The 14,577-nt window shown below is 41.8% G+C and overlaps 1 protein-coding gene across 4 annotated transcripts in view; it reads left to right on the top strand.

Annotated features, from left to right (window-relative positions):
• Positions 1-14,577, top strand: part of TBC1D30 (TBC1 domain family member 30) — a 94,575-nt gene that overhangs the window by 43,904 nt on the left and 36,094 nt on the right. For 2 of the 4 annotated variants that reach the window (XM_082422743.1, XM_082422742.1), the window contains exons 1-5: positions 1,119-3,223; positions 6,560-6,621; positions 7,146-7,211; positions 9,836-9,961; positions 12,548-12,733. In XM_082422743.1, coding sequence (XP_082278869.1) covers positions 3,043-3,223; positions 6,560-6,621; positions 7,146-7,211; positions 9,836-9,961; positions 12,548-12,733 — 621 coding nt within the window. In that variant the 5' untranslated portion in view covers positions 1,119-3,042. Of the gene's footprint in view, positions 1-1,118; positions 3,224-6,559; positions 6,622-7,145; positions 7,212-9,835; positions 9,962-12,547; positions 12,734-14,577 lie in introns of those variants that run through there. The other 2 variants (XM_082422741.1, XM_082422740.1) reach the window with 1 other exon arrangement.

The following is a 14,577-nucleotide window of genomic DNA, read 5'->3' as shown; positions in this document are numbered from 1 at the left end:
GTTCCCTGTGCTATACAGTAAGACCTTATTATCTGTTTTATATATAATTGTTTGTATCTGCTGATCCCAAACTCCTAATTTATCCCTCCCCCACCTCCTTTTCCCTTTGGTAACCATAAGTTTACTTTCTATGTCTATGAGTCTGTTTCTGTTTCATAAATAAGTTCATACGTTCATTTGTGTCATGTTTTAGGTTCCGCATATAAGTGATCTCATATGGTATTTGTCTTTCTCTTTCTGACTGACTTCACTTAGTATGATAATCTGTAGGTCCATCCATGTTGCTGCAAATGGCAAAAATTTCATTCTTTTTTATGGGTGAATAGTATTCCATTGTATATATGTCACATCTTCTTTATCCATTCATCTGTCGATTAGCAGTCATTGTTTTTGATGCTCAAAGTGTTCCATCTTTGGCCAACAGTATCCTATTTGTGTGGCTCTCATGTCTTTTTGACATGACCCCATTAGTCTTGGAGCACTTCCTTCCTTCCTGAATTCATCAAGATATTTCAGGCTCATCTTGTACTTTTTCCCAGATCTGGAATCAGTTGCACCTCAAAGGAGCCCTGGTTCCTTTTAGTGGGGAATGGTTTTTTTTTTTTTTAATTAATTAATTAATTAATTAATTTTTGGCTGTGTTGGGTCTGCGTTTCTGTGCGAGGGCTTTCTCTAGTTGTGGCAAGTGGGGGCCACTCTTCATTGTGGTACACGGGCCTCTCACTATCGCGGCCTCTCTTGTTGTGGAGCACAGGCTCCAGACACGCAGGCTCAGTAGTTGTGGCGCACGGTCCCAGTTGCTCCGTGGCATGTGGGATCTTCCCAGACCAGGGCTCGAACCCCTGTCCCCTGCATTGGCAGGCAGATTCTCAACCACTGCGCCACCAGGGACGCCCGGGAATGGTTTTTAGAGACCACATCCTGAGTGCTGGGGGTGTTCACTGCTTCTGGGTTGTCCTTAGTTCTAAACCTATTCAGTGGCTTTATATGTATTTTTGAAAAGAAAAAAGATGAGTTCATGCTATTATTTCCATTTAAAATATACTATTGCAGGATTAAAAAAACTTAATTTCTTTGGTTGCACACTTGTATTTTCTGTTACACTGAAAACATCTTGGTTTCTTTTGACATTAACATTTATTTTTTCATGAAGAAAACACGTAGACTTTAATATTTGAGTAAGAAATTCACAGAAAATATCATATAACTGCTTAGTTAACATACCAAAAAAAGTTCAACTGCACTACTAATAAAAAATGCCAATAAAAACAACAAAATGACAGTTCTCTTTATCAAAGCAGCAAGTGTTTAAATGATAATACTGAGAGCTGTTGAAATGGAGGATGAAAAGGTGTCAATCAGAGACTAAACTGGTACAATCCTTTAAGATTTAGTTTAGCAATGTATGTCATATAGATGATTATGCCTTTAGGTCCAATAACCCCACTGTGGAAATTCATTTTAGGTGTTCAAAAATCTAGTAAAGCTTAGTCAACAAAGATATCCATCACAACATTACTTAGTGAAACATTTAAAATCACCCCAAATTAGCAGACTGATTATGATGTTAACATAATTATTTATTTAGGTTATCCTATAGTGTACATAAGAATTAAGAAATAACACCAATATTATTAATAACAGTAATGCTACTGAATGACATTTAAGATTTCTTTGCAGCTCTTTTTGCCCTTGGAGTCTATACCACCATTGATATACAGGCATAACACTACACTCTAAAACAACTTACTCATTTTTTCTGTGTTCTTATGCCATCAACAGGATTTCTAGTTAGGTTCATTTGTTTCCATTCATTTTCAAATTTTAGGGTTTTCTTTGTGCTTGATTTATTAATATTATTAATATAAGATGTTATTCCAGAGTCAAAACTACATAAGGCACATCTAGAGAAATCTGTTTTCTATTCCTCTCTCTTCTACACTGTTACCTCCCACATAAATACTTTTTAGTTTTTTTTTAATCCATCTGGTGTTCCTTCTCTAAATATTAGCATATAAAAATATCTTTGTATTTCCCTCCACATCCTTTCCTTTCTTATGACTTATTCATCATTATGATTAATATCCATTGGTGAATGTCATAATGTCGTAGTTTAAGAATGATTAAAAAAAAAAAGTAATTATCACTAACCGTTCTGCCTACTGAAGTCTCTGGCTGGAGAGACGGGGGAAGCACTTAAAAAAAAACACCTCTGCTTTTAATGGAACACTTTTATATTGAAGTCTACTCTTCCAAAAGAAACAACCATTATTATAATAATAATTATAGATTTAATATACAAAGTATATATTAATAGTAATATATAATAATAATAATTTTAACGTGCTTCCTATGCCTCTCTAAGATGCCAAGAAAAAGAGTTTAACACAATTTGGGATGAAGCTGGTGCTTCACCTTCCACCAACGTTCCCGCCGCGCTGCTAGATTCTTCCTGCGGTCTGTTGACCGACTCTTGCAAGGCTGCTCCGATGAGGTGGGCAATTGCATCTCGCTGGCGTTCTGGACCTGAGACTCGCTCCGTTTGGTGCCCCCTCCTGCACCTTCCAGATCTTGGGAGAAGCACGGAAATCTCTGTCACTGCTTCTGGTCCCCGGGCGTAGTTGCTCAGCCGCCGCTCCCGGGCTCCGGGTCTCTGCGGCTCCCCAGCGCAGGTGCCGCGAGCTGGCGGGGCGCTCGGGAGCTAAGGCAGCCCCCCGCCTGCGCACGGTGATGCCGGGATTGGGGGCGGGAGCGTTGCCTCCGTCTCCGCGCGCTCGCTCGCTCCCGCCCTCCTCCCCGCCCCAAGTCCTCTCCTGCCTCAGCCTTGCAGGCTCCGCACTGCAGATCCCTGCCGGCCGCCCCGCGCTTGGCGGCTCCCGCGGTGCTCCGCAGGATCCCTTGACCGCCGAGCACTCTTGCTGCTTTCAAGAGACCCTCGACTAACCGGTCTGGCCGAGCCCCACGCGCGCGAAGCCGCTCCCCCGGCGGGACAGCGAGGACCCAGGCGGACGGCGGCCGCACGGGAGCCCAGGGCGCTCTCGGATGCGGCAGGACAAGCTGACCGGCTCCCTTAGGCGCGGAGGGAGATGCCTGAAGCGGCAGGGCGGCGGCGGCGGCGGCAGTGGCGGCGGCGGCGGCGTGGGCACCATCCTGAGCAATGTGCTCAAGAAGCGCAGTTGCATTTCCCGGACCGCGCCCCGGCTGCTCTGCACCCTGGAGCCGGGTGAGGACCCGGGGCGGCAGATGGGGCACTGGAAAGTAGCTTGGCGACCCCGGAGCTGGTGCCTCTGCCTCAGCCGAACTCCGCGTAGGCCGGGGAACACCCGCCGGCCGCCCGGTGCTGGGTACTGCGGCTGGGCGCAGGCGGGGCTGGGTCGGCCTGGGAGGGAAGAGCGCGGACCGAGGCCTGGGCGGGGGTAGCGGCCTCCCACGGCGCGGAGGACCGGCTGCTGCCGCCGGCTGCCCGCGCGCCCCCATCCCACGGCCTGCGTGCGGTCCAGCCCTGCTTGTGCCGGCAGCTGCTGGCGAGCGATGCGCTCGGTCTTCTCCGAGTGGTGGGAAAGTGTTGGCGGCTACCCGGGCTATCAGAGGCCGAGCAACCAGTTGTGCTTCGGACCCACAAGAAGCCACACCTTGAAAGAGGTGTGTGAGGCGGAGAAAGGCACAGGTCTGATGCTTGGCGTCAGAGGAGGAGGCAGTGACCGCGAAGGAAAAAATCGGGTGCATTTTCTTGAGGGTCCCTGCTTCGTGGGTGCTGGGATCGTCTCACCTGGAGCCTCTAATTTGTGTCCGGGTGGAGAGCGGGCAGGAAACACTCCTGCAAAGTAGAGGTTCTTTCTATAGGTAGACTCAGAGTTCGCCTGGCTGTGCTAGGCTAGGCCCTTTCTGCGGTCAGCCTGTGTTTACACATCCCTGCTTCTCCAGGCTGCATAACTCCGCGCCTGCTCCACCACCCGGCATCCCTCCGCAGGGTTTTATGAGCCCGGCCCTGGCGCGCGGGCCCCTGGGCATAAGGTTTTCTGGCTAGGGGTGGCCGCAGAGGGAGCCGGCTGTACTCGTACCCGTGCGTAGCGCACAGTTGTCCCCGGAGTGGCACCAGGTGGCTTCCAGGTGGGTTTGTCCTCCCCCAACCCCGCCCCATCCCGCCTCCCAGCGCCTTTGGGGACCTGCTGTCCTGAGGCTGCAGGGGAGAATCTGTCGAGGCACTGAGCCCCAAAGGGTGGAACACGTCGCTGCCTTTCCGAACCTCGTGGTTTCTTTGTTTTTCTCCCCAAGGAAGTGTCTAGTTGCAGAGACTGTAGTAGTTATTCACCGTCTTCCTTTAGCCTTAAAAAAAGAAACCTCCTTCCCACGTTAAAAGTGTTTTGTATTTCTGAATCCGGAACAGCCAGTGATTACCAGATGAAACATAAACCTTCTCCCCTCCCTTATTCAATTAGAAGAAAAGAGGTGGAAATGACCTGATTTCAGCTTTTGCCTGCAGGCAGTGAATGATCAATTCCAGTTAAATCCTGTGACTCATTTTTGATAGAAAATAGTTGTGATTTTGACTAACCCCAGCCAGGTTTCAGCTCGGCAAGGCGATCGGCATCGTGCCCAGCAGGTACTTCAGAAAAAGTCAAGGGAGCATATTCGGTCACACATGCGAGGAATCCGAGGCTTTTAGGTCGGTTGAAATAGGAGCGTGGGACCGAATTTCCTGGTCTTTGTTATAATAGAGCAAACGTCATGACTATACGCTCCTCCATTCAGCACCCTGTGTCTGGACAGCAACCTCACAAAGAGGTCCGTTTTATCGTGTCTTAAATCATGCGCGCCAGCTGGAGGCACTCTTGTGGTCTTTGTATCATTGCGCTGCACTGAGGCAGGACTTAATTTAAACCATCACAGAAAATTGGGAATCCGTCGGGGTACTTAATATACCTTCGAAGAAGAAAATCTTATCTATCTAGGCAGAGTATGGTTTTGGCCCTGAAGCTCTGAAGAGAATTATCAGGGCATTGATTGGATGCCTGGCATTCTGTATCACACACAGCTTGACTTTAGAAATCTAGGACCCAACTCATGTATACACAGTATTCTTCTAGGACTCCAAGAAGGACATCTTCATACTGTCACGGGCTTGGGCAAGTCAGACACATCTCTTTTCAGCCTCTTGACTCCATATATGTTTTTTAAAAGACACCCGCGTAGCACAGGGAGATCAGCTTGGTGCTTTGTGACCACCTAGAGGGGTGGGATAGGGAGGGAGGGTGGGATGGAGGGAGACGCAAGAGGGAAGAGATATGAGGATATATGTATATGTATAGCTGATTCACTTTGTTATGAGGCAGAAACTAACACACCATTGTAAAGCAATTATACTCCAATAAAGATGTTAAAAAAAATTGTCATGGAATTTCACCTCAATAATAAAAAAGCCCAATGTGAATATAGCATATAATCTTTATACATTCTCCTATTTATTTACTTCTATTCCATAGATTTGGGATTTGAGTCAAAAGTTTATCTAAAGTTGTAGATAACTTGGAATTAGAGTTCAGTTATATTTTTAGCTTGGAGTCTATAATTAAACGTATAAACTTATCTTTAATGAATAAGTCTATCATGACAGAATTTAAAAATACACGAAAATCGCTAAATAGTCTTGTTAAAGTGGATTATTCCACAAGTGGGAAGACAGTGACATTATTTTTATAACTTTTGATATTTCACTGACATTTCCTTAATAGACTTAGTCCATGCAAGTGTCCTAGAAAACAAATTCTGTAAGTAGAGAATTCTCTTCCTAAGTTTCATAAATATTAATTATACTGTGCTAAGTGATTTACAGTTAATTATTGCAACAACTAACTGAGATAGATGTTATCCTCATTTTAAGGATAAAGAATTGAGACTGAGACAGGTTAAATAATTTGTTTGACTCTAGGAACCAAAGGTGAATTAAAGTGTGCATGACTCCAAGCCTGTGGTGTCATTTTTTTGTTTTTGCACTACTCCAGACAGCGGTGGAACCACCATTCTATGTGATAAGCTTCATTCTATTACCATAGGACATTTTTCTATCTTAATAATCAGTATTCTTTTTCTTTTAACAAAATTGACTACGATTTAGTAAAAATAAATGTTTTAAAAATTTTATGATGACTCAGTAGAATCATGTTAATTTTTACTTTTATTTTATTTTATTTTTTTTTAAAGTTAAGATTCTTTTTTTTAAAAAAATTTATTTCTTTATTTATTTTTGGGTGTGTTGGGTCTTCGTTTCTGTGCGAGGGCTTTCTCCAGTTGCGGCAAGCGGGGGCCACTCTTTATCGTGGTGCGCGGGCCTCTCACCATTGCGGCCTCTCTTGTTGCGGAGCGCAGGCTCAGCAATTGTGGCTCACGGGCCCAGTCGCTCCGCGGCATGTGGGATCTTCCCAGACCAGGGCTCGAACCAGTGTCCCCTGAATTGGCAGGCGGACTCTGAACCACTGTGCCACCAGGGAAGCCCTACTTTTATTTTTGATGTAACGTATTTTTTCCCCAAATAACAGTTATTTATGTATTTTTCTTTTAGGAGTTGACACAAAGTTGAAGTTCACTCTTGAGCCATCTTTAGGTCAAAATGGTTTTCAGCAGGTAATTTTATTTTTGGTTTTGAAAATACCTTTATTTTGGGGTACCTACAGGGTACACTGAGGTATATTCTCAAAGTGGGAAAATTAACATGTGCTTGGATATGCCTAAGAAGATGAGTCAGTTTTAAAAATTATAGATGAAATAACTTGTGAAGCTGTAAGTGACTTGGATTTATACTTGCAGTGAAAAATTTTGCACTTTCTTTTAATCAAGTGTGAAAAAGAATTTAAAAACCAAATGCTGTTATTCCGAATCTATAATACATGTTTTGATTTCAGAGTTCCCAGCCTTTGTGTGTGTACTGCAGTTGGATCACGGGTGTGTTAAGGGTACCTAAGTGGGGGACCTTGGGGCAGTCACAGCCCTTAGACCAGTCATATCTGGCTGAAGGAAGCTCTGAATGTTTACCCCAGTGTTCTGTATAAATTTTATCATGCTCTACGAACGTCAAGAAGGGGAAAAGTTGAAAAGTGCTTAACCAGGTCAATATTATCACTTTGACAGCGTTTCTTCTTTGTTTCTAGTGGTATGATGCGCTCAAAGCAGTTGCCAGACTATCAACAGGCATACCAAAGGAATGGAGGAGAAAGGTGAGGAGGATGTGTGTGGCTAAAATACAAAAGGACCATCACTTTGTCCCTCTTTAAAGTGTCTGGAATGTCAAAAAGGATATTCTAGATTTAGTAATTTGAAATCTGTCTCTCTTCATTATTCATTAATTCAGTAAGTATTTAATGATTATCTATTTTATGCCAGGTACTGTTCTGCCGGGTACTGGGGATACAGCAGTGGAAAAGAAAAAACAGCAGGCCAAAATTTTTGTCCTCATGGAGTTTACAATGCATATAATATAAAGTATTTCAGATGATGCTAGGTGCCATGCATAAAAATAAAGCAGAGAAAGGAATAAGGAGAGAGGGGAATGGAGGTAAGGAGGTAGCATTTTAAATGGCAAGGTGACATTTGAATAGGGCCCTTAAAGAGGTGAGCCATTGGCCACGTAGCTACCTGGTGGGAGAGTACTCCAAACAGGAAACACCCTCAGGTGAGAGCATCACTGAGGAGTATGCAAGCAAAAGCAAGAGGCCAGGGTGGCTGAAGCACAGTGAATAAAAGGGAAAGCAATGGGGGGAGGGTCATAGAGGTAATGTGATGACCTTAGGGGAATGGCAGATCATATAGGACCTTACAGGTCATAGTAGAACTTCTGCCCAGTGTGAGGTGAGAAGCATTGGGAAGTTTTGAGGAGGAGAATAACATGATATGACTTATATTTTAAATGGACCACTCTGGCTACTGACTTGAGAATATGAAGGACAAGGGCAGCAGCGGGGAGACCAGTAGGAGACTTGAGATAATTCAGGCAAGAGGTGGATCAGGGTTGTGGTAGTGGAGATGGAGAGAAGGGGTCAGATTCTAGATATATTTTGAAGGCTGAGTTGACTTGAATTCCTACTGGATTGAATAAAAAGTGTAAGAGGGATATCAGTGACTTCAAGATTGACCTGAGCTACTGGAAGGGTAGAGTTACTATTTTCCCAGAGAGGGGACAAGCAGGTGTGTGTGTTTGTGTGTATGTCTGTATAGTTGGGGTGGCGGTGGATTAGACAGTTGGTTTTGGATATGTTAAGGTTGAGATGCCTATTAGATGTCTAAGTTGAAGATGTCAAGTGAGCATTTTTTTTTAACATCTTTATTAGAGTATAATTGCTTTACAATGGTGTGTTAGTTTCTGCTTTATAACAAAGTGAATCAGTTATACATATACATATGTTCCCATATCTCTTCCCTCTTGCATCTCCCTCCCTCAGGTGAGCATTTTGACATATGATCCTGATGCTTAAGAGAGAAGTATGGCTGGCTGGAGATATTAATCAGTGTTATTCCTGCTAAATTATGTTCAAATACCAAAACTTGAATTGCCATCTTATTAATTCATAAACGTAGTCTTTTTTTCCTTTTATAAAAAATTTTATTGAAGTATAGTTGATTTACAATGTTGTGTTAATTTCTGCTGTACAGCAGAGGGATTCAGTTATACATATATATACATTCTTTTTCATATTGTTTTCCATTATGCTTTATCACAGAATATTGAATATAGTTCCCTGTGCTATACAGTACGACCTTGTTGTTTATCCATTCTATATATAATAGCTTGCATCTACTAATCCCAAACTCCTAATCTATCCTTCCCCCACCCCCTTCCTTTTTGGCAACCACAATTCCCATTCCTTTTTTTAAATTTAATTTTTATTATATATTGGGGTATAGTTAATTTACAATGCTGTGTTAGCTTCAGGTGTATAGCAAAGTGATTCAGTTATACATATACATATAGCCATTCCATTTCAGATCCTCTTCCCATATAGGTCACCACAGAATATTGAGTAGAGTTCCTTGTGCTATACAGTAGGTCCTTATTGATTATCTATTTTTATCTATTTTATATATGGTAGTGTGTATATGTTAATCCCAAACTCCTAATTTATCTCCCCACCCCACATTTCCCCATTTCCACATTTAACCATAAGTTTGTTTTCGAAGTCTGTGAGTCTCTTTCTGTTTTGTAAATAAGTTCATTTGTATTATAAACCAGGTCTTAATACTCCCAGAATTTGAACATTTTGGTTCCTCAAAATGCACATTAGAAATGACATTATGAAACAGCTTTTCCAGATAAGGTAATGAAAGGAGTAAAAATATCCAGTGATTCCTTTAAAAAAGTTATTCATTATAGGAACCCATCTGCCAGTTTTTTTTGTGTGTGAGAGAGGGATGATTTAAAGGCAGAGGCCACTTTATGGTAAAAACAGGCCCATTCTCCACGGATGACCAAGGAGCTCTTGCCCAAGCATAGAGCGCCATCCAGAGCCAAGTGTAACAAGCTCATAAGCTAATTTAGCTATTCCAATGTACTGAAATAAAATTTGAAACGTTTTTGTTTTCTTAACAATATCCCTAATGGCTGGATCATTGCATGGTACATAGTAGGAACTCAACAAATATTAATTGAAAGAATAAATGAAAGCCCCTAATTGGTACAGTTTAGTACAGCAGACTTTTCAGTGAGATTCTTAGAGATTTCTACATGTAGGCTATATCTGTTCTAGTAGCAGCTCTCATTTTCTTATTGGATGCAATCATTATTTCCTGATAAAGAAAGATGAAATTATGTATTTTACTTTAGCATTCTTTTTTATTAATATTTTAGGTTTGGTTGACCTTGGCAGACCATTATTTGCACAGTATAGCCATTGATTGGGACAAAACCATGCGCTTCACTTTCAATGAGAGGAGTAATCCTGATGATGACTCGATGGGAATTCAGATAGTCAAGGTAATGCCCCTAAGTTTGGCTTATTGTCCTAACTTAGAAGAAAGATTCTAAGAGCCAGATATTTCCTGGACAGAGGATCAAGCCTTATGGATTGAATGTCCGTGTATTTCCTGCTTCCTAATTTCATTAGTTAACAGCTTTTTAATGGGGAACTTGATGATGCCTTGTCCTCATAAATTTGTGTGTTGCTAGTAAGAAGAAAATGTTTCCATTCGTATTCAACTTATTTATTTTGCTCACATGATAGGAAATTGAAATTCCTTTTTTCTTTAGCATGGGTCAGTGCTTTTAACTGGATTTTAATGTAAAAGTCACTGAGAAATTTAAAGTTAAATCTATTTCCTATTAGAATAATTGGGCACTTATTAGGATTTTGATAATTTCTTAACTGTCATTTTATGAAGATAGTTAGATTGACTGATGGATTTACTTTAAACCAGATGGTCAAATGCTCAAGCCAGCTGTGGTTCACCTACCTGGATTATTACAGTTGATTAGAGCCTGGCACCGAAAGCCAAGGATGCTGATTTGATTTAATCCCATTATTATTCTCTTACATAAGCCTCTAGCACATGCTTTTTATTTTATATGAGTACATTACGTGTGATGCTAAACTGAGGTTTTAAAAGGAAAGTTGTTTCATCTAAATTTCGGTCACCAGAAGTTGGCTAATGTTTTGGCAGATTTGAAGATATTTTTTTCAGGAGGAGGTACTAAATAAAAGGAGCTATTTTCTCATCTAACTTGGTCTGTTTCAAGCATATAATATAAAAAAGGAACTTTTATATTGTATGCTTGAAAAGCCTTTGCATTATCCACATTTGAGCTGTGTATTTGGAATTTAGGTCTATGTTTCCCAGAGATGAAGTATTCCATATTTGAAATATTTTCTTTCTATTTAAGTTGTGAATTAAGGCAATGCACATTTTGTAACAATCATGTTATTAAGAGAATTTTTTTTTCTCATTGAAATGAATGATATGTCAGTAAAATGACTTCAACTCCTGAAAATCATAGTCTCTGTTTGGTAATTAAATTATAGATATTGCCCTCATTAAATTTTTTTTTTAATAAAGAATTTTATTTATTTATTTATTTATTTATGGCTGTGTTGGGTCTTCGTTTCTGTGCGAGGGCTTTCTCTAATTGCAGCAAGTGGGGGCCACTCTTCATCGCGGTGCGCAGGCCTCTCGCTATCGCGGCCTCTCTTGTCGCGGAGCACAGGCTCCAGACGCGCAGGCTCAGTAATTGTGGCTCACGGGCCTAGTTGCTCCACGGCATGTGGGATCTTCCCAGACCAGGGCTTGAACCCGTGTTCCCTGCATTGGCAGGCAGATTCTCAACCACTGCGCCACCAGGGAAGCCCCTGCCCTCATTAAATATTAAAGCACAGTAAATGTTTCTGCCTCTTTTATACAAATTTATAAAACAGCTTGGAGAGAATGATTTTTCTGTCTCTTTACAGTACCGGTTACATTTTTTTAAAATTAATTAATTAATTTATTTATGGCTGTGTTGGGTCTTTGTTTCTGTGCGAGGGCTTTCTCTAGTTGCGGCAAGTGGGGGCCACTCTTCATCACGGTGTGCGGGCCTCTCACTATCGAGGCCTCTCTTGCTGCGGAGCACAAGCTCCAGACGCACAGGCTCAGTAGTTGTGGCTCACGGGCCCAGTTGCTCTGCGGCATGTGGGATCTTCCCAGACCAGGGCTCGAACCCGTGTCCCTTGCATTGGCAGGCAGATTCTCAACCACTGTGCCACCAGGGAAGCCCCTACATTTTTTTATTCTTTTCATTTTGCTCCTTAATACTATTTGGAGTTTTTTTTTTTTTTTAAATATTTTAATGAGATTCTTGTCTGCTTACATTCTTTTTATTTATGCATGTATGTATAGCTGTGTTGGGTCTTCGTTTCTGTGCGAGGGCTTTCTCTAGTTGTGGCAAGCGGGGGCCACTCCTCATCGCGGTGCGTGGGCCTCCCACTATCGTGGCCTCTCACTGCGGAGCACAGGCTCCAGACGCGCAGGCTCAGCAATTGTGGCCCACGGGCCGAGTTGCTCTGCGGCATGTGGGACCCTCCCAGACCAGGGCTCGAACCCGCGTCCCCCGCACCGGCAGGCAGACTCCCAACCACTGCGCCACCAGGGAAGCCCCCTATTTGGAGTTTTGATAGCTAAATATTATATCATTTTTTGTAGAAAGAAATAATGTTAGCATCTATCATACATGCGTTAAAATGACTTGTTATTTGAGATGTATGAGTAAAATAAACTGTCAATTTATTTGGAATTATAATGCAATATTAATTCTGAGTCCCTTTTTGTGTTAACTCTGGAAATACTTGTGGTAGAAAGTTTGCCTGACTGAAATTCCTCTTGAAAATGCCTCAGCATATTAGAAAACTAAAAAAAAAAAAAAAAAAGAAGTTTTGGTCCATGTGTTTAAGTTGCATATACATTTTTGAAAACTAAAATCCATGTTGATAACTCTGACTCTACTTAATGCTGAGGCAGAGAAAAAACTAAAGTTTTTTTTTTTTAGAGAGCTTAAGGAAGTATTTTAAAAAATGTTGTTTCCCTCTCATTTTAGGATCTTCACCGCACAGGCTGCAGTTCTTACTGTGGCCAGGAGGCTGAGCAGGACAGGGTTGTGTTGAAGCGGGTTCTGCTGGCCTACGCCCGATGGAACAAGAATGTCGGGTATTGCCAAGGCTTTAACATCCTGGCTGCACTAATTCTGGAAGTGGTGGAAGGCAATGAAGGCGATGCTCTGAAAGTGAGTATCAGGCTCTGAAGAAGGCAACTAAAATTCTTCAGAGAGGGAAATACTGGAGCTATAATTTCTCTTCCCTGGCGCTCCACCTCCTTCCAGGGTACTGACTACACCTTTCTTATTATCCATGATACCATTTCTCCCAGGTTAAAGCCTAGTCACATGACAGACTTACGTAGCTGCCAAATTTGAGGAGAATGATTATGTTTTTAGTCTCACTTATGAGACATCATATTTTTTTAAATTTTATTTTATTTTATTCTTTTAACATCTTTATTGGAGTATAATTGCTTTACAGTGGTGTGTTAGTTTCTGCTGTATAACAAAGTGAATCAGCTATACATATACATATATCCCCATATCTCCTCCCTCTTGCATCTCCCTCCCACCCTCCCTATCCCACCCCTCTAGGTGGTCACAGAGCACTGAGCTGATCTCCCTGTGCTATGCAGCTGCTTCCCACTAGCTATCTGTTTTACATTTGGTAGTGTATATATGTCCATGCCACTCTTTCACTTTGTCCCAGCTCACCCTTCCCCCTCCCCGTGTCCTCAAGTCCATTCTCTACGTCTGTGTCTTTATTCCTTTCCTGCCCCTAGGTTCTTCAGAACCATTTTTTTTTTAATTCCATGTATATGTGTTAGCATATGGTATTTGTTTTTCTCTTTCTGACTTACTTCACTCTGTATGACAGAGTCTAGGTCCATCCACCTCACTACAAATAACTCAATTTCGTTTCTTTTTAGAGACATCATATTTAAAGCAAGCTAAATACTAACTGTATTGATTATCCAGTGATGCATAACAAATTAGTTGCTTCAAACAGCCAACGTGTATTACCTCACAGTTTCTTTGAGTCAGGAATCTGGGTGCAGCTTAGCTGGCTCAGAGTCACATCATTGTGGCATTCAAACTGTCAGCTGGGGCTTTAGTCTCATCTGAAGGCTTGATTGAGTAGGGAGAGCATGCACTTTCAAGTTCATTCATGTGGTTGTTGGTAGGATTTCATTCATCATAGATTGTTGGACTGAGAGCCTCAGTTTTTCTGCTGGCTGTTGTTCTTTGCTATGTGGGCCTCTCCATTGTACAACGTGGTGGCTGGCATCCCTGAGAGTGAACAAAAGAGTAAAAGAGAATGAGCAAGTCAGAAGAGATTACATTACAGATCTGTAGCCTAATATCAGAGGTGACATTCCATCATTTTTGTGATTTTTTTTAACATCTTTATTGGAGTGTAATTGCTTTACAATGGTGTGTTAGTTTCTGCTTTATAACAAAGTGAATCGGCTATACATATACATATATCCCCATATCTCCTCCCTCTTGTGTCTCCCTCCCACCCACGTTTTATTTATTTATTTATTTATAACTATTTATTTATTTATTTTGGCTGTGTTGGGTTTTTTTTTTAACATTTTTATAGGAGTATAATTGCTTTACAATGGTGTGTTAGTTTCTGCTTTATAACAAAGTGAATCAGTTATACATATACATATAGCCCCATATCTCTTCCCTCCTTCCCACCCTCCCTATCCCACCCTTCTAGCTGGTCACAAAGCACTGAGCTGATCTCCCTGTGCTATGCGACTGCTTCCCACTAGCGATCTATTTTACATTTGGTAGTGTATATATGTCCATATATACACTACCACCCTCTCACTTTGTCCCAGCATACCCTTCCCCCTCCCCATGTCCTCAAGTCCATTCTCTAGTAGGCCTGCGTCTTTATTCCAGTCTTGCCCCTAGGTTCTTCATGACCATTTTATTTTGTTGTTGTTTTTTTTTTTAGGTTCCATATATATGTGTTAGCATACGGTATTTGTTTTTCTCTTTCTGACTTACTTCAC

The sequence above is a fragment of the Balaenoptera physalus genome (assembly GCF_965194825.1).
Source record: "Balaenoptera physalus genome assembly, chromosome: 13".
NCBI classification, from domain to species: domain Eukaryota; kingdom Metazoa; phylum Chordata; class Mammalia; order Artiodactyla; family Balaenopteridae; genus Balaenoptera; species Balaenoptera physalus.
This window is presented reverse-complemented; position numbering and strand designations above follow the sequence as displayed.